The sequence below is a fragment of the Carettochelys insculpta genome, chromosome 9 (genome assembly GCF_033958435.1).
Source record: "Carettochelys insculpta isolate YL-2023 chromosome 9, ASM3395843v1, whole genome shotgun sequence".
In the NCBI taxonomy this organism is placed as follows: domain Eukaryota; kingdom Metazoa; phylum Chordata; order Testudines; family Carettochelyidae; genus Carettochelys; species Carettochelys insculpta.
In genome coordinates this window covers 201287-226635 of record NC_134145.1, presented here as the reverse complement: position 1 = coordinate 226635, position 25349 = coordinate 201287, and the positions used below count along the sequence as shown (strand labels likewise).

At 46.2% G+C, this 25349-nt stretch overlaps 2 protein-coding genes across 2 annotated transcripts in view; one reads left to right on the top strand and one right to left on the bottom strand.

Annotated features, from left to right (window-relative positions):
- The window catches only part of CFAP57 (cilia and flagella associated protein 57), a 126932-nt gene extending 102542 nt beyond the window's left edge, over positions 1 to 24390 (bottom strand). The window contains exons 1-2 of the mRNA XM_075003219.1: positions 24325 to 24390; positions 24004 to 24172 (exon numbers count right to left, since the gene is read on the bottom strand). Of these exons, the coding sequence (XP_074859320.1) occupies positions 24004 to 24160 (157 nt within the window). The 5' untranslated portion in view covers positions 24161 to 24172; positions 24325 to 24390. The remainder of the gene's footprint in view (positions 1 to 24003; positions 24173 to 24324) is intronic.
- A 72-nt stretch (positions 24391 to 24462) lies between these two features.
- Positions 24463 to 25349, top strand: part of EBNA1BP2 (EBNA1 binding protein 2) — a 33615-nt gene continuing 32728 nt past the window's right edge. Inside the window, exon 1 of the mRNA XM_075003175.1 lies at positions 24463 to 24515. The gene's annotated coding sequence lies outside the window, so the exon portion shown is untranslated. The remainder of the gene's footprint in view (positions 24516 to 25349) is intronic.

Genomic DNA, 25349 nt, shown 5'->3' with positions numbered 1-25349 from the left:
AGATGTTCCACAGAAGGTCAAATGTCCATAATTAAATGCCACCGAATGTGTTATTACAAGGCTAAAATATAAACATTCAAAAGTCAGGAAAATGTCAGAGCTAAGATTCCTCATAGTAACTTTGCCTCCTGAGCATATACATGGAGACTATAGCTAAACTTGCAGTTTACAGGCATACATACGCACTGTTGTGCCATAACCTCTCTGTTGTGTTTACATCAGAATTCTTGAAGCATGTGTGCGAAAGCTAGCACATATGAAGTGTGTGGGTTTGTAAGCACCTCCACTGTGCTAGGATTCCACGTTTGCTACAGTACAGTGTAGATGAGAGTAAGTGGGTGTATTCTATGTCCAAAGTCTCAGTAGTCCTTCAGACTCATTCCCACAATGCAATAAAGCCTTTCCTCACTAACCCTTACCCAATGTAGAAAGCTCCAAGGTCATCTGTTAATATAGACCATGTTCCCGAGGCATATGTCTGAATCACCAACTACATGCAGGTATTCAAATTGTGGTCCGAATACTTCATTAAGTCATAACTTTATTTAAAGTGGCTAGAAGGTTCCCCACACTGAAAAATTTCATGGAGGCTGGAAGAGTTGATTTTAGCTTTGTGCTAGCAGAGCCAGTAGATCAAACCTCACACTGCACACCAAAAAGCCAAATGTGGACCTCACGATGCAACAGAATCAGAATCCAAGACTATTAAGTTTTACACTGGGTCCCACTCTGCCTGCCAATGTCTCCTTCCTCTGGTGATACATGCCTGAATCCCTTCCATCCTACCTGCCATCTCAGTGCTCCATCTGCTAAAGCAATGCTTTTATGGAAATCCCATTAACCACACCTACAAATTTAAAAACTGTTAATATGACTGTTGGGGTGTATGGGGTGTCCAGGGAGGAGTAGCACCTCTGGTGTGGGGACTTGTCATGTGTCTTCGGGGCAGTTTGCGCACCTTTGGTCCCCACCTGGCACCCAGCTCTCACCTGTTGCTCCAAGAAGTTGTAGCATGCAGTGGCCACACCCTGATAAACCACTTTGACAGGCGGGCTAAACCAGGTGAGGGTAGCCAGCAGGTCTGAAACCTGTGGTGAGATGGGAATTGCCTATCCGAGCATGCAAAGTTGGCCCCGGCAGACTGGGCGGATGAGATCAACAGCAAGATCCCAATGACCAGGAAGGCGGTTCTGCAACACTCTGTGGTGAGCGAAGGGCATGACAAGGCACCAAAGACAACATGGCCATCCACTGCAGCCTAGGAAGTCCCAGCCGTGATGACTTTTCGTATCACTGGAACCCGGCTTCTGAGGTCGAGAGAGTAGAACTGCCCCCGTGCAACAGCTTTTCTACTTTAAACATTCTCCCGCACAAGTACTTGGCACATTCTCATCACTTCTGTCTACCTCAAAGTCCTACGGCGATGGCGTAGGGGTGAAGCAGCAGGTGGAGGTGACTGCTGGGAGTCGTAGCTCCAAACCTGCATGTAGGTGGCCTGTAGACTTTGGTCACTTGATTCTGACCCCAGGATGACAGAGTTCAGCAGCATCCCAGGTGACTGAGCAGGCCTTTTTAGGAACAGCACTGCTCACCCTCAAAATGAGAGAGGGGACTAGAAAAGGTGTTCCAAAAATTGCTTGTCCCAACCAAAATGGCCAGCATGCCGCAGCTGGCAGTTTTACCTTCACAGCAGTTGAAAAACAGTGAAAAGAAAGATGACATTTGCAGCATGGAATGTTCTCACCCTCTTGGACAGGGAGAATGCTATGAGGCCTGAGAGAAGAACGATCCTCGTAGCAAGAGAACTGGCACGTTATAACATTGACATATCCGTCCTGAGCGATTCCAGGCTGGCAGAGGAAGGATCCATCTGCAAACCAAAAGAAGGTCACACCTTCTTTTGGAAAGGCACGCCACAAAATGAAGACAGAATCCACAAAGTGGGACTTGCCTTCAAGACATCACTTCTGCACCAGCTTCCTGACATACCAACTTGCATCAGTGAGCGTCTGATCAAGCTCCACTTCCCCCTCAACACCTCTTTCCACGTTACGGTCATCAGCGCTTACGCCCCCACACTGACTAGCTGCAATGAAGCAAAAGGAAGTTTCTATGAGGACCTTGACCATCTTGTGAAAGCAACTCCTCCTAGTGAACAAGCTTCTCCTGTTGGGTAACTTCAACGCCAGGGTTGTCAAGGACCTGGAAAGGGGTGCTGAGGCATCATGGTGTTGGTAACATGAATGCCAATGGCCTCCTTCTGCTGACCCTGGCCGTGTCTACACTAGCCCCAAACTTTGAAAAGGCCATGTAAATGGCCATTTCGAAGTTTATTAACGAAGCACTGAAATACACATTCAGCGCCTCATTAGCATGAGGGCGGCCGCGGCACTTCGAAATTGATGCGGCTTGCTGCCGTGCGGCTCATCCAGACAGGGCTCCTTTTCGAAAGGACCCCAGCTACTTTGAAGTCCCCTTATTCCCATCTGCTCACAGGAATAAGGGGACTTCGAAGTAGGCGGGGTCCTTTCGAAAAGGAGCCCCATTGGGACGAGCCGCGTGGCAGCGAGCCCCATCAATTTCGAAGTGCCGCCGCCGCCGCCCGCATGCTAATGAGGCGCTGAATATGTATTTCAGCGCTTCATTAGTAAACTTCGAAATGGCCACTTATATGGCCATTTCGAAGTTTGGGGCTAGGGTAGACATAGCCCTTGTGTGCAGAAAATGACTTGACAGTTACCAACACTCTCTTCAGGTACGTCGGTAAATAAAAGACCACATGTGATGCACCCAAGATCAAAACAGTGGCACATGATTGACTATGTCATCAGTCACAGGTGGGACATTTGAGATGTTAAGATCACCAGAGCAATGTGGGGAGCTGAGTGCTGGAACGATCACAGACTCATCAGATCAGTCCTTATGCTGCACATCACACCACTTCACCGCAAGAAGCTCAAGATTGTCAGACCCTCCTTCAACATCATACTGGTCATCATGAGAAATTCGCAGCCTGCCTTGAGGAAGTGCTGACGTCCTGTGGACCTCTGACTGGAGACCCAACACGAAAGTGGGACCAGTTCAAAACCCTGGTGATGGAGTCAGCCAAGTCAACAGTAGGACTGAAAAAGAGAGTTCACTAAGACTGGTTTGATGAAAATGACGAAGCCATCATGAAGATCTTAGAGGAAAAACAGAACGCATTTCTGCTATTGGCAAAACAATCAGTCCTCAATCTCCAAAAGTGATTGTTTCAAACACCTTCAGAGCCAGGCGCAAATGGCACTTCGCAAAATGCAAGATGAGTGTTGAGAGAGTAAAGCTGATGAAGTCCAATACTATGCTGACACCAAGAACTCCAAGATGTTCTTCAGTGCTATCAAAGCTATATATGGACCTTCAAAGCCAAGTACTACAACTGTCCTGTCTGCAGATGGTATGACCCTTCTGAGGGAGAAGACCCGTATCAACAATAGGTGGAGAGAGTACATCAGCAACCTTCTCAACAGACCGTCCATTGTCAGCCCTGTGGCCTTAGACCGGATCCCTCAGAAACCCACAATAGACAGTCTTGAACTGCCCCCTACAATGGATGAGGTCAAAAAGACAATCAGCCACACCAGCTCTGGCAAAACCCCTGGGATGGATGGCATCCCTGCTGAAATTTTCAAAGCGGCAGGACCAGTGTCACTTGAAGCCTTTCACAACATCTTGATCAGCATCTGGGAAGAAGAAGACATGCCCAAAGACTTTAAGGGTGCCACAATCATCTTGCTCTTTAAGAACAAGGACAACAAAGCTGACTGTGGAAATTACCGGGGGCATCTCCCTTCTCTGTACTGCTGGGAAGATCTTGGCTCGAGTCATCCTCAACCATCTGATCACCAGCATCTCAAAGAAGAACGAACCAGAGGTACAGTGTGGTTTTCACCCGGTCCGCAGCACCATTGACATGATCTTTGCTGTTTGTCAGGTCCAGGAAAAGTGCACAGAGCAGAACTTGGATCTGTATGTTGTCTTTATAGCCCTGACCAAGGCGTTTGACACCATCAACAGAGAAGCCCTGTGGATTATCCTGTCAAAGCTTGGCTGCCTGAGAAGATTCATTAACCTCATACGCCTGTTCCACAATGACATGACTGGCTTTGTTCTTTCAAATGGCAAGTCCTCAGATCCATTTGAGATATCCAATGGTGTGAAGCAAGGGTGCATGCTGGCCCCAGTGTTATTCAATCTCTTTTTCACATGCGTCCTCAGCCATGCAGTTAGGGACCTGGACCATAGAGTCTACACAAAATACAGACTTGATGGGTCACTTTTCGACCTTCGTCATCTGAATGCTAAAACCAAGACACTTGAGAGGCTCATCCTTGAAGCCCTTTTTGCTGACGACTCTGCGCTTATGGCACACAAGGAATCTGATCTCCAGCTCATCGTCAACAAGTTTGCTCATGCCGCTCGCCTCTTTGGTTTGACCATCAGCCTAGGAAGGACTGAGGTACTGTTTCAACCTGTTCCAGGATCTGCTGCTCTCCCCGCTTCAATCTTTATTGAAGGAACAAAGTTAAAAACAGTAGTGGAGTTCAAGTACCTTGGCAGTGTGATAGCCAGTGATGGCTCCCTTGACAAAGAAATCAATGCCAGAATCTGCCAGGCCAGCTGGGCACTAAGACATTTGAGAGAGCGAGGGTTGAATCAGCACAATATCTGACAGTCTCCTAAACTTGAAGTGTACAAGGCTGTAGTCCTAACCAGTCTCCTGTATGGCTGTGAAACCTGGACCTTGTACAGAAAACATAAAACTGCTGGAGCGCTTCCTCACATGCAGTCTGAGGTCAACACTCCACATTTGATGGCAGGACAGAGTCATGAACCTGAAAGTCCTGGACAGAGGAGGAACCACGAGCATCGAAGCCATGATTCTGAAAGCCCAGCTTCGCTGGACAGGGCACGTCATATGAATGGAGGAGTCAAGAATCCCTAAGCAACTCCTTTACGGTGAACTCTCCCAGGGCAAAGGGAATCAAGGTAGGCCTTGCAAGAGGTATAAAGACTGTGTGAAGGCCAACATTGCTCATGCTGGTTTAAAATCAGATCAGCTAGAGCAGCATGCAAAAGACCGAACAGGCTGGCGTGCTCTCATACGACATGCGTATGACAACTTTGAACAGCAGCGACGCGTACGTCTCATTGATGTTTGTGAGAGGAAGAAAGCAACAGCAGCAGCTGCACCAACAGAGTCAGGACAATTCCCATGCCCCCACTGTGAACACCCATGCTGTTCAAAGCTTGGACTCCTCAGCCACATGCGAGTCCACAATTGATGAGCCTGTGCAAGCTCAAGATGTCATTGTCAGACATGACGGACTACCTACAATATGACTGTTGTTCCCTTAAATATTTTCCATCCATGTGAGGATTTTTTGATCCATGTTTGGAATAAATTTTTATGTACACTGAGATGTGCGAATATGTACTACCACTAGAAACCAAAAACTTAGCTATGAACTCTCTGCTAATCAGCAGAGCAGCATGTGAATTGCTCCTGAGCAGCCACACAAGCGCCCAGCTTATGGGGAACTTGATTATGATCCTGTATCTGTGCATTTCTCAGCCAGCACGGTGTTGGCAACAATCCTGAGGCATGTGGACCAAATGAAAAGGAGAAAAGATCTGGGTTTGGAAAGTGTCCTCCAGAGATAGGACAGCTATACAAAACATGGTTGTTCAAAGATTTAAAAACAACAAAACTGTCCCTTTTTCTTGCCTTCCTGTCCCTTTGCACACAGGTGGAGAAGGGGTGGATGGGTTAAGTGTGAGCCTGCTTAGATAAAAGAAGGAAAGGAAATTATTTGATTATCTGAGGAGTGTCACAGCACTTTTTTCCCCCTGTGGCTATTAGACATGTCTAATACCATCTGCAGTTCCTGGTGTTTGGATACTCCCTCCTCTGAGTCTTGCTGCAGAAGCTGGAAGAAACAGGGATGGGTCAAGGATCTGTTGTGACAGTTGTATAAACAAAGGACCATGCCCCTTTGCAGTGGGGAGAAGAGTAGCTTGCCATGTTTGTTAAAGTTCAGGGAACAAAATAAAAGTTTGTTGAGACTGCTTTTTCCTGTCCCTTCTTCTGCTGTTTGCTTGACAGAGGAGTCAAAATGACAATGGAGGGTGTAAGACCTTATGGAGTGTGAGGGCATTCTTAGTGGTGTGTTTTCCCTGTTCCATGAGCACAATCTGCTAGCTTCCAATAAAATAAATTTCCTCTTGAATTGCCTTCCAGTCCTGTATGCATATTTCAGCAATTTTTTGGTGTAGTAGAAATTCTAACTGATTCTTCAGATTCAACAGCAGTGCAAATATGTCAAGTCCACCTAAGCAATATGTAGAGGGGTGACCATTACCAAAAACATCTCTGGCATGGACTGCCACCTCTCCCACACAGGACTGAAAAGCCAACCCTCCTTTTCCATTCAAGTACCTTGAAAATGGTTGTTCTCCAAATGATGACTCATGTTTAAGAGAGAAATTGGTAACTGGTTCAGACCTTCCAGGAGCTGTTACCATATTCCAACTGGCCCAATGCTACATCATAAGAACTATATTTTTTAAAAAAACATTTCTACACATACAACAAGAAGTCCAGTGGCGCTTAACAGACTAACAAATATTTTGGAGCATAAACTTTCCTGGGCAAAGACCCACTTCGTCAGGTGCATGAGATGCTACAAATAGTTTTTCATTATCAACATCTGTTCCTTCCTTGGGAGCTGCAAAAATTACCTGACTATGAAGAAGAGAATACCAGTTGTATTTTCTGAAATGTTAAAAATTATCAATATTGTAGCCATCAGGAGCATATCTGCTATGTGCTAGGATTATTTACCTTCTTTCAAAACAAAATGTAATCACAGAGGCATAGACTACTAGAACTGAGTCCAGCCCCCAGTCCTTAAAGCAGGACCACGCGCTATTTAGATTATCCCTGACAGATGCCGATCAAACCTGCTCTTAAATACCCAGTGATGGAAATTCCAAAATCTCCCTAAGCAACTTATTCCAGTCTTTAACCACCGGGAGACTTAGGAGGCTTTTTTCCTTATGTCCAACCTAAACCTCCTGCTGCAATTTAAACTCTTTGCTTCATGTCCTAATGATACCCTTGTGTTTGGCCTTCTACTACCAAAAAGGAAACCACTCTATCAGGAATGCAGAAGCAGCACTGCAAAGACCACAGTGACAGATGGACAGAACCTGCTTATTGGTATGGACAGAGCCAAAGGTAATTTGAGTTTCTCAGGGCACAGAAGGATTGGATGCTTAGGCAAGAGGCATTGATGAACCAGATCCTGGAGCAGGACACATGCCACAGGGAATGGGCATATATCCAAATGGAACTGGATCATGCCCTAATACAATCACTTACTCAGCTGGAGATGGAACACATTTGGGACCTGCTTGACACTTTGGTTGCTGCTCCCTTTTGAGAAAACATAATTTTTGGTACGTAGCTTATGACAAACACCTGTGGATAGGCAACAATACTGATTGCATAGCAAACCTATACAAAGTAAAAGCCTGCTTATCCAGCACTCAGATACAATCAAAGAATCATAGAATTCTAGGGCTGGAAGAGACCTCAGGAGGTCATCTAGTCCAGCCCTCTGCCTAAAGCAGGATCAACCTCAACAAGCTATGACTATGTCAAGCTGGGACTTAAAAACCTCTAGGAATGGAGATTCCACCACCTCTTTTGGCAATGCATTCCAGTTCTTCACCATCCTCCTGGTGAAATAGTTTTTCCTAATCTCCAACCTACACCCCTCTCTCTGTAACTTCAGCCTAGAGCTCCTTGTTCCGCCATCTGCCACCATTGAGAACAGTTTCTCTCCATCCTGTTTAGAGTCCCCTCTCAGGAAGCTGAAAACTGCTATCAAATCGCCCCTCAGTCTTCTCTTCCACAAACTAAATAAGCCCAAATCTCTCATCCTCTCCTCACCGGTCATGTGCTCCAGCCCCCTAATCATTTTCATTGCCCTCTGCTGTTGTCCACATCTTTTCTATACTGGGGGGCCCAGAACTGGATGCAATACTCCAGATGTGGCTGCACCAGTATCGAGTAGAGGGAAATAATAATTTCTCTAGATCTGCTAGAAATGCTTCTCCTAATGCACCCCAATAAACCATTAGCCTTCTTGGCTACAAGGCCACACTGTTGACTCATATCCAGCTTTTCATCCACTGTAATCCCCAGGTCCTTTTCTGTTGCACTGCTACTTAGCCAGTCAGTCCCTAGCCTGTAACAGTCCTTGGGATTCTTCCATTCCAAGTGCAGCACTCTGCACTTCTTCTTGAACCTCATCAAACTTCTTTTGGCCCAAACCTCCAATTTGTGTAGGTCATTTTGGACCCTATCCCTACCTTCCAGTGTACCTACCTGACCCCCTAGCTTAGTGTCATCTGCAAATTTGCTGAGGGTGCAATCCATCCCCTCATATAGGTCATTAATAAAGATTTTGAACAGTACTGGCCCTAGAACTGATCCTTAGGGTACTCTGCTTGAAACCGACCACCAACCAGACACTGAGCCATTGACCACTACCCATTGTGGCCATCCATCAAGCCAGTTTTCTATCCATCTTACAGTCCATGTATCCAATTTATTCTTCCCTAACTCATGGGCAAGAATGTTGTGGGAGACTATAGCAAAAGCTTTACTAAAGTCAAGGTATATCACATCCATTGACTTCCCCATGGCCACAGAGCCAGTTACCTCATCAGAGTAGCTCATCAGATTGGTTTGGAACGACTTGCCCTTGGTGAATCCATGTTGACTACTTTTGACCACTTTCCCCTCCTCCAAGTGCTCCAGAATGAATTCCTTGAGGATCCCCTCCATGATTTTTCCGCGGACTGAGGTGAGGCTGACTGGTCTACAGTTCTCTGGATTGTCCTTCTTTCCTTTTTTAACGATGGGCACTACATTTGCCTTTTTCCAATCATTCGGGACCTCTCCTGATCCCCATGAGTTTTCAAAGATAATATCCAAAGGCTCTGCAATGACATCTGCCAATTCCCTCAGCACCCTTCGATGCATTAAATCCAAGTCCAGATTTGTGTGCATCTAGTTTTTCTAAACAGCTCTTAACCTCTTCTTTCCCTAATGATGGCTGCCCACCTGCTTCCCATATTGCATTGTCTAGTGCCATAGCGGGGGAGCTAACCTTGTCAGTAAAGACTGAAGCGAAAAAAAAAAAAGCACTGAATACTTCAGCCTCTCCCTCATAATCTGTCACCAGGTTACCTCCCTCATCCAGTAACCACCCCACACCCTCCCTGATAACCCTTTTATTGTTAGTATACCTGTACAAACCCTTCTTGTTGCCCTTCACATTCTTTTCTAGCTGTGGTTCCAATTTTGCTTTCCCTTTCCTGATTACTCCCCAGCATTCTTCAGCCATATATTTATACTCCTCCTCCGTCAACTGTCCAAGTTTCCACTGCTTATGTGCATCCCTTTTGAGTCTAAGCTTACCCAGGATTCCCTTGTAAGCCAAGCTGGTTGTCTACCATATTTGCTTTTCTTACTATGTATCGGAATGGTTTGTTCCTGTGCCTTCAATAAGACCTTTTTAAAATACTGCCAGTTCTCTGAACTCCTTTCCCCTTCGTATTAGCTTCCCATGGGATCCTGCCCATCAGTTCTCTCAGGGAGTCAAAGTCTGCTCTTCTGAAATCAAGGAAATATATTTGACTGCTCACCTTTCTTCCTTTTGTCAGAATTCTGAAATCTACCATCTCATGATCACTGCAACCCAGGTTGCCACCCACTTCTATTTCTCCTATTATTTCTTCCCTGTTTGTGAGCAGCAGGTCAAGCTGCACATGGCCCCTAGTCGGTTCCTTCAGCAACTGGACCAGGAAGTTACACCCAACATTCTTCAAAAACTTCCTGGATCGTCTGTGTGCTGCTGTATTGGTCTCCCAACAAATGTCCGGGTGATTAAAGTCTCCCATGAGAACCAGCACCTGTGATTTGGAAGCTTAGCTTAGTTGTCTGAAGAAATCCTTGTTTACCTCATCTACCTGATTTGGTGGCCTATAGCAGACACCAAACAAAACATTATCTCTGTTGCTTCCGTTTCTAAGCTTAACCCAAAGACACTCATCTGCCTCTTCTCCCTCCATATACTAGATCTGAGTGATCATATTGCTCTCTCACAAAAATCACAACTCCTCCTCCTTTTCGATCCTGCCTGTCCTTTGTGAACAGTTTATGCCCTCCATTCCATGCCATTGCTCCAGTTATCTGAGTCATTCAACCAAGTCTCCATTATTCCAATCACCTCATACCTCTTTGACTGTGCCAGGGCCTCTAATTCCTCCTGTTGGTTTCCCAGGCTTCTTGCATTTGCGTACAAGCACCTTAGATAATAAGGTGATTGGCCTACTTTCTCCTTTTGAATGAATGGTCCTCCTTTCTCGTGCCTTCTTCCTTCCCCACTTACCTCAGGGCTTGTGTCACCATCCCCCTGATGAACTTAGTTTAAAGCCCTCCTCACTAGGTTTAAAAGCCTACCCACAAAGATGCTCTTTCCTCTCTTTGTTTGGTGGATCCCATCACTTCCAAGCAATCCTTGCTCTTGGAACAGAATCCCACGTTCAAAGAAACCAAATCCCTTTCTCTGACACAACCTGTGCAACCACGCATTTTATTTCCATGATTTGATGATCTCTACCTGAACCCCTTCCTTCAACAGGATGAATGAGAACACTACTTGAGCTGCATATTCCTTGGTCTTCCTTCCCAGAGTTACATAATCTGCAGTGATCCACTCAAGATTGTTCTTTGCTGTGTCACTGGTTTCAGCACAGAGAAGTAGGAAGGAGTAATAATCTGCATGATGTATGATTTTTGGAAGTCTCTCTGTCACATCCTGGATTCTTGCTCCTAGTAAGCAGCAAACTTCCTGAGATTCCAGGTCTGGATGGCAGATGGATGACTCAGTCCCTCTTAGGAGGGAGTCCCCGACCAACACCACCCATTGTCTTCTCTTGGGGGTGGTGGTCATAGAACTGCCATCCATAGGACTACTCATCCCATGCTTTCCAGCCGCTGGGGTCTTCTGACCCCTTCTATGAGAGGTCTCTGCCACAGCATTCTCCATATCACTCATGCAGAGAGCTGGAAAGCAGTGGTTTACCTCTACAGGAACTGGAGATAACTGAATTAGCTTTTGTCTCCTGGACGTTACATGCTTCCAGTTTTCTTCCTTGGTTTCTACTGCCCTCATTGGTTGCTCAGCCTGCTGTGCCTGCAGTACTAAATGATGCCTTCTATCGAGGAAGTCTTCACCTTCTCTGATGAACTGAAAGGTTGATATTTGTACCTCAAATCCTCTGACCTTTTCTTCCATGGCGACCAGCTTGCACTTGGTACATATGAAATCCCTTCTATCTTCTGGGAAGAAAACAAATATAGCAAATGCAGTGCAGGTCACAACAGTTGACTTCTCAGTTGACTTGTCACTATCTATTTTTTCCTTTCTTCAGAGAATTCCCTCAGAAGATACGAAAGCTGACTTGAAGGGCAGAAGAGAGATAAAAATAGATATAAAAAAATAAACCAAATAATAATACGGGGCTCCCTGCAAGGTGAATTCCCAGGCAAACTCCCTTGTTTGCAGCTCCCAGCTGGTCACACTCTTGCTGATTGCTCGCCTCCGGCTTGTGAACCCTTCTCTCCTTTGGTCCCTCCTACCCTGGTGAGTCACAGGGGAGGAGCTCGCTCACTCACTCACTCACTCTCTCTCTCACACACACACTCACAAAGCCTAGCAAACTGAAATTCAGATTCAGAAACTCAAATTCACACAATCAACCTAGCAAATGGAAATTCAAATTCAAACAACCAGCCTAGCAATCACACTCACCCACTAGTAACTGAGATCAATCAGTAACTGAAATTCAAATTCAAACAGCCAAACAGCCCAGGAAACAAACACACCCCATAACTCTCATCTGGTTCAGAAGGGTTCACCTTCTCTCCCAGCCAAACTCCCCTGTTAGGAGTCTGCTGTTTGCAACTCCCAGATAGTCACGCTCCCACCAGTCGTTAGCTGATCACTAGATAAGCAGCAAATTCAGTTAACTGGTGGCCCAAACACAAGGCTGCTAGCCAGCTGCTTTGGGCCAGCTGCTGCCATGGCCACAGAGCCAGCTGACCAGCTGGGGCCAGATGCCGTGGGACCAGTTGTAAAGCTGGTACCAAATATTGAGGGGCTGACTGACTGGCTGTGGCCAGCTGCTGCAGGACTCACTGACCAGCTGGGCCGGCTGCTGCAGCTGCCAAAAAACTGACTGACCGGCTGGGGCTCGCTGATACAGCAGTTGCAGAAATGGCTGCCACAGGGTTGACTGCCTCCTGGGACCAGCTGCTGCAGGACTGTTGCCCAGCCAAAGCAGGCTGCTGCTGTGTGTGTGTGTGGAGGTGGGGGTGGAGAAGGAGACCAGGACCAGCCAGCTGCTGCTGGGCTGACTGACCCCACTGGGACCAGCTGCTGCAGCTGTCAAGAAACTGACTGACCATCTGGGGCCATTTGCCACCTGTCTGACTGCTCACTGGGGCCAGCTGCCATGGAGCTGGTTGCGACACTATGGCCAGCTGCTGCGGGAGCCACACAATCAGTGACCCGAGTGTGGCTTGTGCTGTGGGGCTGCCTGACCGCTGTGGCCAGCTGCCTAGCCAGGGCTGGCTAACCACCCAGTGGTGGCTGGCCACTGCATGGCTGAAGGGGGACATAGTGGAGTTGGGGCCAGCTGCCTGCTGCCCTCCAGGGGAAGGCAGCAGAGGAGGCTGAAGCCAGCCCCAGCTGAAAAAACTGTCACACTTGATTATCTGGCCTCCCAGGTTCCCCAGCAATGAGGACTAACAAAACTTTTACTGTAACCACTGTCCTGGGGACCCCTTCATGCTTTATAAGAATGGATTATAATTATGAATATGCATAACTCATTTTATGCAAAACAGCTCACTTAACCTATTATTCAAGAACTTGTAATCCCCAAATGTGTATATCCCTATTTTGGTCTATGTATCATTCTTATATGTGATGTTAGAAATCCAAAGTTTTTTAATGCTAAATGTGCTATTGAAGACTATTAGTGATACTTTAGGAACTTAATGACTCTGTGATGAAGTTAATGACCTGTGAATGGTTCTGTTTTTCCTGGGAGTTCAAGCTGTGGCTGGTCCTACAAAGACATGTGACCGTGCCACCTGCTGTTGTAACCCATTTTCAATCTGGCACTTTTCTACGAAAGATGAGAACAATTTGAATTGAACATAAAGAATTCCTGTCTTGGGCAAAAAGAATATAAGGGAGAAGGGGGACCAAACAATAGAAGGAGTTGTCAGATGCCAGGAGAACCCCACTTACTACTTAAGCTGCCCACTGGAAACATCTAAGACTGTCAAAGGCAAGGACTCTGCCAAAGCTACAAGGCTGCTTAGCTTGGGAAAGAGGTGAATAGAATAAGTGTTTAGGGTAAAAATTTGCATATAACAAGATTCTTAGGATATTAGAATTAGCTGGCGTCTTTTGCTTATTTTGGCTTATAACATACTTTGATCTGCTTGTTTTCACTTGAAATCCTTATACTCTACTTATCAGACTTCATAAAAACACTTTTACTATCAAACCCTGTATAAATCACTTTTACCAGGGAGGCAGGGGGCAAGCAACCACTGTGCATGTCTCTTTTTCATTAATAAAGAGGGTGAACTTATGAGCTTTCTTCGTGTAATATTTTATACAAAGTAAGATGGATTTATTTGGGGTTTTGGTCCTGTTTGGGGGTCGTGTTCCTGGGTGGTGCCAATGGCCCTATAGCTGAGATCTCCCAGAACTGAGCTCTTAGGAAGGAACAATCTGTTGTGCAGATACAGAATGGGAAATGACAGCCTTGGAAGTAGAATTGCACAAAGGGGTCTGGAGGTCCTCATACATGAATAGAGACATATGAATGAGCAATGTAACACTATTGTAAAAAACAAACATAATTCTGGGATGTGTTAGTGGGAATGTTTAAGCAAGATATGAGAATTGTGCTCTATTCCTCACTGATTAGGGTTCAACTGGAACATTACATTGGGGTCTGGGTGCTATTAAGACGTGGACAAATTAGAGAAAAGAAAAGCAACAAAAATTATTAATGGGCTAGAACAGTGTTTCTCAACCAGGTATATGTGCACCATTGGGGGTACACTGAGTTCTTCCAGGGGTATATCAATTTCTCTAGATATTTGCCTAGTTTTACAACAGGCTACATACAAAACACTAGTAAAGTCACTATAAGCTAAAAGTTCAGACAATTACTTGTTTCTACTGTTTCATATGCCTTATGCTGAAATCCCAGAACCATAGGGCTGGAAGGGACCTCAGGAGGTCATCTAGTCCAGCCCCCTGCTTCAAGCAGGATCAACCCCTACTAAGTCATCCCAGCCAGGACCTTGTCCAGCCGGGACTTAAAAACCTCAAGGGATGGAGAATCCACCACCTCTCTAGGCAATGCATTCCAATGCTTCACCACCCGCCTGGTGAAGTACTTTTTCCTAATATCTAACCTACACCTTTCCCTCTTCAACTTCTGACCACTGCTCCTTGTTCTGCCATCTGACGCCACTGAGAACCATTTCTCACCCTCCTCTTTAGAGGTCCCCTTCAGGAAGTTGAAGGCTTCTATTAAATCACCTCTAAGTCTTCTCTTCTGTAAATTAAACAAGCCCAAATCCCTCAGCCTATCCTCATAGGTCTTGTGCTCCAGACCCTTAATCATTTTTGTTGCTCTTCACTGAACCTGCTCTAGAAAATCCACATCCTTTTTCTACTAGGGGGCCCAAAACTGGACACAATATTCCAGATGTGGCCTCACCAGTGCCGAATAAATAGGAATAACTACTTCTCTAGATCTGCTCGAAATGCTCCTCCTAATGCACCCCAGTATGCCGTTAGCTTTCTTGGCTACAAGGGCACACTGTTTACTCATATCCAGCCTTTCATCCACCATAACCCCTAGGTCCCTTTCCATCGTACTGCTGCTGAGCCAGTCGGTCCCCAGACTGTAACAATGTTTGAGATTCTTCCGCCCCAGGTGCAGGACTCTACACTTCTCCTTATTGAACCGCATCAGATTTCTTTTGGCCCAGTCCTCCAATTTATCCAGGTCCCTCTGGATTCTCTCTCTACCCTCCAACGTATCTACCTTTCCCCCTAGTTTTGTGTCTTCTGCAAAGTTGCTGAGGGTGCAACCCAGTCCCTCATCCAGGTCATTAGTAAAGATGTTGAATAACACCGTCCCCAGAAACGAGCCTAGCGGCATTCTGCTTGAAACAGACCGCCATCCAGATATTGAGCCATTGACCACCACTCATTGGGCCCGAACATCAAGCCAGCTTTCTATCCATCTTATAGTCCAAGGATCTAATCCATATTTCCTTAACTTATGGACAAGAATGTTGTGGGAGACCATATCAAAAGCCTTGCTGAAGTCAAGGTATATCACATCCACTGACTTCCTCATGTCCACAGAGCTTGTTATGTCGTCATAGAAGCTGATCAGATTGGTAAGGCAGGACTTGCCCCTGGTGAATCCATGTTGGCTACTTTTGATCACTTTCCCCTCTTCCAAGTGCTCCAAAATGGATTCCTTGAGGATTGCCTCCATTATTTTCCCAGGGATTGAGGTAAGGCTGACGGGTCTATAGTTCCCTGGATTGTCCTTCTTTCCTTTTTTAAACATGGGCACTGCGTTTGCCTTCTTCCAGTCATCCGGTATCTCCCCCAATTTCCAAGAGTCTTCAAGGATAATGGCCAAAGGTTCAGCAATGACCTCTGCCAATTCCCTCAGTACCCTCGGGTGCATTAAATCCAGACCCATGGACTTGTGCACATCTAGTTTTTCTAGATAGCTCAGAACTTGTTCCTTCCCCACAGATGGCTGCCCTCCACCTTCCCGTACTGCATCATCTAGGACCATCATTGGGAAGTTGACTTTGTCTGTGAAGACTGAGGCAAAAAAAGCATTGAGTACTTCAGCTTTTCCTGCATCATCTGTCACTAGGTTACCTCCCTCATCCAGTAATGGCCCCACACCTTCTCTGATAACCCTTTTATTGTTCACATGCCTGTAGAAACCCTTCTTGTTACTCTTCACATCCCTTGCCAGCTGCAGTTCCAATTGTGCTTTCGCTTTCCTGATTACTGCCCGGCATTCTCCAGCCGTATGTTTATACTCCTCCTTAGTCAACTGTCCTCCTTTCCATTTCTTGTATGCATCCTTTTTGAATTTAAGCTGACTAAGGATTTCCCTGTTAAGCCAAGCTGGCTGCCTGCCGTGTTTGCATTTCTTGCTACGCAGCAGGATTGTTTGTTCTTGTGCCTTCAGTAAGACTTCTTTAAAATACTTCCAGTTCTCTTCAACTCTTTTACCCTTCATCTTCGTTTCCCAAGGGATCCTGCTCATCCAGTCTCTTAGGGAGTCAAAGTCTGCTCTTCTGAAATCAAGGGTCTGTATGTTACTGCTCACCCTTCTTCCTTTTGTCCGGATCCTGAAATCTACGATCTCATGGTCGCTGCAGCCCAGGTTCCCCGCCACTTCTATTTCTTCTACTAGTTCTTCCCTGTTTATAAGCAACAGGTCAAGTTGCGCATGGCCCCTGGTCAGTTCCTTCAGCACTTGTACCAAGAAGTTATCCCCAATAGTTTCCAAAAACTTCCTGTATTGTCTATGTGCTGCTGTATTGGTCTCCCAACAAATGTCTGGATGATTAAAGTCTCCCATGAGAACCAGGGCCTGTGATTTGGAAGCTTCACTAAGCTGCCTGAAGAAAGCCTCATCTATCGCCTCTCCCTGATCTGGCAGCCTATAACAGACGCCAACCACAACATCACCTCTGTTACTTCCACCTCTCAGCTTAACCCAAAGACATTCAACTGATTTTCTCCTTCCTCATACTGGAGCTCTGAGCAATCATACTGCTCCCTCACATAGAGCGCAACTCCTCCTCCTGTAGAATATAAGTAGAATATTTCTATTCCAATTTGTTTATTTAATAATAAGATGGTAGAACGTTAGCAAGTTTTCAGCAGTGGTCTTCTGTGATATTTCTGCATGTTTTCATAAGAAGTAGTTTTTAAGTGAGGTGTAACTTGGTGGCATGCAAAACAAATCTGACACCTGAAAAGGGTACAGTAATCTGGAAAGGTCTAATTGCACTTGTTTCAAGACCTCAGATTACCTTGGGACCATGTTTCTCAACCGGTGGTACATGTACCCTTAGGGGTATATGAAAGAAGCCTGGGCATACTTATTCTTTAAAGGGGCACTTTATAAAAAAAGGTTGAGAAACACTGGGCTACAAAACATGACCTATGAGGGAAGACCAAAAAAATTGGGTTTGTTTAGTCTGGAGAAGAGAAGATGGGAGACATAAGAGTTTTTAAGTACAGAAAAAGGTTGTTACAAAGAGGAAAGCAGTAAATTATTTTTGTTAGCCTCTGAGCATAGGACAAGAAGGAATGGATTTAAATTGCAGTAAGGGCTTTTTAAGTGAGGAAAAACTTCCCAACTGTTAGAGTGGTTCAACACTGGAATAAAATGCCTAGGGAGGTTGCAGAACCCTGTTCATTGGAGGTTTTAGGAGTTTTTAAGAGCAGTTTAGGCAATCAGCTGTTAGAATGGTCTAGATTTATTTGATCCTGCCTCAGCAGATGACACAAAACTAGGGGGAGAGGTAGATACATTGGAGGGTAGAGAGAGAATCCAGAGGGACCTGGATAAATTGGAGGACTGGGCCAAAAGAAATCTGATGCGGTTCAATAAGGAGAAGTGTAGAGTCCTGCACCTGGGGCGGAAGAATCTCAAACATTGTTACAGTCTGGGGACCGACTGGCTCAGCAGCAGTACGATGGAAAGGGACCTAGGGGTTATGGTGGATGAAAGGCTGGATATGAGTAAACAGTGTGCCCTTGTAGCCAAGAAAGCTAACGGCATACTGGGTGCATTAGGAGAAGCATTTCGAGCAGATCTAGAGAAGTAGTTATTCCTCTTTATTCAGCACTGGTGAGGCCACATCTGGAATATTGTGTCCAGTTTTGGGACCCCCAGTATAAAAAGGATGTGGATTTGCTGGAGCAGGTTCAGCGAAAGGCAACAAAAATGATTAAGGGTCTGGAGCACAAGACCTATGAGGATAGGCTGAGGGATCTGGGCTTGTTTAGTTTACAGAAGAGAAGACTTAGAGGTGATTTAATAGAAGCCTTCAACTTCCTGAAGGGGACCTCTAAAAAGGAGGGTGAGAAACTGTTCTCAGTCGTGTCAGATGGCAGAACAAGGAGTAATGGTCAGAAGTTGAAGAGGGAAAGGTGTAGGTTAGATATTAGGAAAAAGTACTTCACCAGGCGGGTGGTGAAGCATTGGAATGCGTTGCCTAGAGAGGCGGTGGATTCTCCATCCCTTGAGGTTTTTAAGTCCCGGCTGCACAAGGTCCTGGCTGGGATGACTTAGTAGGGGTTGATCCTGCTTGAAGCAGGGGGCTGGACTAGATGACCTCCTGAGGTTCCTTCCAGCCCTATGATTCTGTGATTCTCTGATTAAGGTCCCTTCCAGCCCTACATTTCCATAGTTAGCACATACTAGGGAACTTTTAGGGCACACCAGAGATCTCTTGCGCTGATTACAGCAATAAATATTAGCATTTACATCTCTTGGCTGCACCCTAGTGCTTTTACACAAACATTTTTGTCATCTCTTCCATGCTGACACTTTACATTGACTGCTCTCCCTGAAGTTACTAGCATTCCTTTGGATCCCTCTTTAGGCGCACATTTACTCTCGTGACAAGAAATGAGCCAAGTGATGATGACCGCAGACAGCTAACTCTTTATCTTATATATTTGAGAGAGTTTGTCTGTCTGGTTAAAATCTCCTTTCAAATGGTAAGTGTTAAGACCACATTATACAGCTTATGCTAGTCAATACTTTAAGCAAAATAAGGGCTTGGCTCTGCCAGGAAAATGGGATGGCTCTCATAAAATCATACAGAAAAGAGATGAGATCACCAGGCAGGTGACAAGAGCTATCTGGGAGCACACCACTCTTCACCTGTTCCCCAATCTGAGAGTGCCCCAGCCCTGAGCCTCCAACCCCTACCAGGCATCCTTTAGGGAGGAGGTGGGGCTGAAGTTCCTCCCACCCTCAAGTCATAAGGGAACATTGCTAAATGTTCCCCAGTCTGATGCATTTCTCACTCTGACTGGGGAGCACAGCAGATGAATCTGGACCTGCCTCAGCTGGGGAATATGCACCCCTTAACACAAGCTGTACATGCTAAAGCTACAGTAGCCATGCCAAGGTGGTTTTCACCAGACTCCAAGCTGCTGCAGTAACAGAAGGATGGGGTAGTCCTCTCTCCCCAGGACAGCCTGCATACTATACTCCTCATCCTCAGCCCCACCCCAGAGCAGGGATTTAAATTAAGAAAAACAAAAATTAAACACAAGGGTGAGAGAAGTGCTACTTAACAGAGGGGCACAAGAACAAATGGGGGCAAACTAGCCATGAATAAATGTGATTTCTAACCTTCAGGGAGTGAAGTTCTAGAACCTTTCAGTAGTATTGGAAGCAAGAAACCTAAGTGGTTTGAAAATGGAATTTAGTATGTTGATAAAAGGCATTACATGACATGGTAATCTGCAATAGCAGGGACTGGATTCAGTGTCCCAGGAGGTTCCTTCAAGTCATATGTTCTTATGCATTGGCTGCAGAATTGAATGTAAGGTGCTGGATTTGATACTTAAGGCCATTTCTACCCTAGCCCCAAACTTCGAAATGGCCATGCAAATGGCCATTTCGAAGTTTACTAATGAAGCGCTGAAATACATATTAGCGCCTCATTAGCATGCAGGCGACCACGGCACTTCGAAATTGACACGGCTCGTCCAGATGGGGCTCCTTTTCGAAAGGACTCCGCCTACTTCGAAGTCCCCTTATTCCTATGAGCAGATGGGAATAAGTGGACTTCAAAGTAGCTGGGGTCCTTTCGAAAAGGGGCCCCGTCTGAACGAGCTGCTCGACGGCAAGCCATGTCAATTTCGAAGTGCCACAGCCGCCCGCATGCTAATGAGGTGCTGAATATGTATTTCAGCACTTCATTAGTAAACTTCGAAATGGCCATTTGCATGGCCATTTCGAAGTTTGGGGCTAGTGTAGACATAGCCAAAGAGTTAAATGGGTTGGGAATTTGCTACTTGAAAAATGACTTATCTTCTGTCAAAATAAAAAAAGCCATCCTGTAGCACTTTAAAGACTAACAAAATAATGTATTAGGTGATGAGCAGAAATGGGACAGACCCAGCTCTGAAGTGCCCCTCAAAAGCTTTCTGCCAAACGAAAGTTCATCACCTAATAAATTATTTTGTTAGTCTTTACAGTGCGACAGGACTGCTTTTTTATTTTGTGAAGTTATAGACTAACATGTCTACCTCTCTGTAACTATTCTCTTCTTGTACCACGAAAAAAAAAAAACCCACGGGTGTAATGCTTGCAGGCACTCCAGCTGAATCATCTTTGATTTAAAAAGGGAGGGAACTGTAAATATTATCTGTCCTATGAGGTGACCCCAATTCTGAAACTAGCTTCCACCTGATCCAAGTCACCAACTTTATGTCTTTCCCCAAGCTGCTACAAGACAGGTCTTTGATAGAAATCATACACAGTGGGGACTGAATTCAGACTGCACAAGCAACATTAATTCTATCATTCCCTAATTTATGAATGCTTCACTTTGCAACCACAGTTTGAACAGTTTAATTGGTATGCCATAAACATATATCTTCACTACATTCCTCTCTCTGTTCTTTTGATATTATTACCTGTCCTGTCCTCTTAGTCCCAGTTCTGCAAAGACGTCAGCATAGATCAAAAGGAAACCAAATCATTACAGGAGCAGTTGCTTATGCAACCGTGCTCAGGCTGACATTATACACAAACAATATCAAATGAGACACAATCTCAACTATGCTGAAGGCCATGCTGTCCACAGTCTCAAAAATAACTGAGACATCTTAATCAAACCAGCTCACAAAGGGGGTGCTGTTGTCATCATGAATAAGTCAGACCATGAATAAGAGGCAGCCAGACAACTCTCCAACACCACATTTTACAGACCCTTCTCCGCTGATCACACTTTGGAATTCCAAAGGAAATTACAACTACTTAAAGAACTCCCTGCTGCTACTTGGGACCTCACTCACTCAGACACACCATCTGAGCCCCAGCCTGGATTATTCTATTTACTTCCCAAAATCCACAAATGTAGAAACCCTGGATGCCCTATCATTTCGAGTATTGGCACCCTTTCCACTGGACTATCCAGTTACATGGACTCCCTCCTCAAACCCTACACCACCAAAGCTGCGTCTACACGTGCACGCTACTTTGAAGTAGCGGCACCAACTTCGAAATAGCACCCGTCGCGTCTACACGCGTCGGGCGCTATTTCGAAGTTAACTTCGACATTAGGCGGTGAGACGTCAAAGTCGCTAACCTCATGAGGAGATAGGAATAGCGCCCTACTTCGACGTTCAACGTCGAAGTAGGGACCGTGTAGACGATCCGCGTCCCACAACGTCGAAATTGCTGGGTCCTCCATGGCGGCCATCAGCTGGGGGGTTGAGAGATGCTCTCTCTCCAGCCCCTGCGGGGCTCTATGGTCACCGTGGGCAGCAGCCCTTAGCCCAGGGCTTCTGGCTGCTTCTGCGGCAGCTGGGGATCTATGCTGCAGGCACAGGGTCTGCAACCAGTTGTCAGCTCTGTGTATCTTGTGTTGTTTAGTGCAACTGTGTCTGCGAGGGGCCCTTTAAGGAAGCGGCTGGCTGTTGAGTCCGCCCTGTGACCCTGTCTGCAGCTGTGCCTGGCATCCCTATTTCGATGTGTGCTACTTTGACGTGTAGACGTTCCCTCGCTGCGCCTATTTCGATGTTGGGCTGAGCAACGTCGAAGTTGAACATCGACGTTGCCGGCCCTGGAGGACGTGTAGACGTTATTCATCGAAATAGACTATTTCGATGTCTCAACATCGAAATAAGCTATTTCGATGTTGGCTGCACGTGTAGACGTAGCCCAACACTCCCAGCTATCTCCAAGATACCACCGACTTCCTGAGGAAATTACAAAACATCGGAAAAGTTCCTGATAACGCCATCCTTGCCACAATGGATGGAGAGGCTCTGCACACTATTATTCCACATAAAGACAGATTACAAGCGATCAGGAATACCACCCCTGATGTCACCACAGCCAATCTGGTGTCTGACCTCTGTAACTTTGTTCTCACACACAATTATTTCCGATTTGGGGACAATTATACCTTCAGATTAGTGGAACTGCTATAGGCACCCGCATGGCCCCGCTATTATGCTAATATATTTATGGCTGACCTGGAACAACGATTCCTCAGCTCTTGTCCCCTATTACCCCTCCTCTACTTAAGATACATTGATGACATCTTTATGATTTAGACCCATGGTACAGAGATTCTAGAAGAATTCCACAGAGACTTTCCCACCATCAACTTATGCCTCGATTACTCCATGCAAGAGATACATTTCCTGGGCACTACGGTACTAATCAAGGATGGCCTGATCAGTACCGAAAACCTACTGATCGCTATACTTACCTACACGTTTCTAGCTTCCGTCCTGCACACATAACTAGATCCACTGTTTACAGTCAAGCTCTTAGATAACAATCGCATTTCCTCTGATCCAACTGACAGAGACCAAAAACTACAAGATCTTTACCAAATATTCATAAACCTGAATTACCCACCAGGAGAAGTAAAAAAACAAATAGACAGGGCCAGACTAATACCCAGAGACCAGCTACTCCAAGATCGGCCCAAAAAAGCCAAGAACAGAACACCACTGGTCATCACCTACAGCCCCCAACTCAAACCACTGCAACGAATTATTCAAGACCTACAACCTATCCTTAAATCAAGATGCCACACTTCAGAAGGCCCTAGGTGACAGACCTGTTCTCTCCTACAGACAACCTCCCAAACTTTTGAGGATCCTCACAAACAGCCACAGTCTATACCCCAGGAATACCAGTCCTGGAACTTTTCCTTGCAACAAAGCCCGCTGCCAGCTTTGTTCACATATCGTCTCTGGAAATACCACCACTGGACCTAACCAGGTTACTCACAGAATCACGGGCACTTTCTCATGCTCCTCTACTAACATCATATATGCCATCATGTGCCAATAATGCCCAGATGCTTTGTATATTGGACAGACTTCTAACTCCTTTAGACAAAGGGTTAATGGGCATAAAACAGACATCAAAACACTCCAGATCCACAAACCTGTTAGTCAACATTTTAATGGAATGGGGCATTCTGTTAATGACTTAAGAGTATGTGTGTTACTGAAAAAAAATTTTCGCACCGCTATTCAAAGAGAAGCAGCTGAGCTGTCTTTTATATTCAAATTCAGCACATTAACACGTGGTTTGAACCAGGATGGGAATTTTCTGAGTCACTATAGGGGCTCATGTGCATACTTGGCTTAATCTAATTCGTGACCTTCCCCCCCCACCCCTCCACTCTCTGATTTGCTCACCTTGATTATCTTTTTCTGATTTGTCCTCCTTGCTTACTGTTTTTGGTTCTCTGTGCCTTAAATATTGAGTCTGTTCTGGTCTGGCTATGGTCTGAAGAAGTGGGTCTGTCCCACGAAAGCTCACCTAATAAATTATTTTGCTAGTCTTTGACTGCTTTTTGTTTTGATAGTGTATAGACTAGCACAGCTTCCTGTCTGTTACTATTACAGGAGTAGGTACAACTCCCATGGCTGCACTGTGTGAGAGAATCTCTCTGTTACTATCCATCTGTGCGTGAGCATGGACCACAGCTCGGCCCCTGTGAGAGGGCCGACGAGTTACCTGGGATGAATTTCTGCCATTTCTGCTCCAGGTGATACTTCACACAGCTGTTCCCGGAAGGATATATTATTATCTGTTCATCAAAGTAACAAACACTGTTCGCGACTCGAGAGCGAAGCCCAAAGATGTGGAGAGGCTGGGCCACTATCACGGACATGGTGACCGCACTCTGCGGGGAGAGACACCCAGGACATGAGACAGCCCCCCTGCAACCTCACCTTCCTCCCGTCTACCGCAGGTACCAACAGTTCCCCACCCCTCTCCCGCCTTGCCGCCCTCGCCACCGGCTCCTTTGTCCGCCCCCACCCTTTCCCCACGCACCGCAGGGCTCCCAACGACCCTCAGCTACTCAAGCCAGAGGCTCGTAGCTTGTTGCTATGGTGACCGAGCGCACAAGCGGGAATCTGACCCGGAAGCGGAACTGAACAAGCTTCGGCAACGGCTTCCGCGAGACCGGAAGTGAGCGGGCTGTGGTGGGTCCGCGTGCGTGCTGGGTAGCATTAGCCGCAGAGGTAAGCGTGGCCCTTAACGCCTCTTTGTAGGGCTGCTGCTCACTTATTTTCTCTCTGCGTACGTGTATCCATCGTAGAGGAAGGGGGAGGCGTGGTTGTCCTATATAGCGGGGTTCCCGAGGTGTTCGGAGGTCTCCTAGCTTGCTCCCTGTATTGGAACAGTTGTATTTTCCCTTGCGTGGGGACAGCGGCACCCTCCTGAGGGCTCTCCCACCGTTATTTTTATAAACTTTTTTTAAGAAAATGAGGGGAAAACTGGCGAGGGAGGCATGCTGGGCCCAGAGCTTGTGCCTCAAATCGGGGGAGGGCTGTGCATCTGCCCCTTTCACTCCCTTTCGTCTGACATTCCAGCGGGGTTACCTCCTAAATTGGACTGGGACCAGAGGTTGGAGCCGCCAAGCGAGGCAGCGCTTCGGTGTGATGCCAAAAAAAGGCTACCCTTCCGAATTTGCATCTGATGAAGTGAGTCTGTGCTCACTAAAGCTCATGCTCAAAACTTTTCTGTTAGTCTGTAAGGTGCCACAGGACCCTTCGTTGCTGTTACAGATTCAGACTAACACGGCTACCCCTCCGCTACTTCCGAATTTGTAACCTGGGGTGTACTGGGCATGCTCAGTAGGGGCGGCTGTAGCTGCTGCAGTTTCTCTTGCCCTGAGCGGGTTTCAGATCTTGCAGACCTATCTTTACACACATTACAAAGTGTTGCAGGGGCGAGGTGCGGAGTGTGACCAGGGGAAAGAAACTGCAAACCGGGAAGCAGTTCTCTACAGGCTGCTGCTGAGCAGGGGCTGGAGGAGAGAAATCAGTGGGGGAGGAGACAGGAGCTGAGAGAAG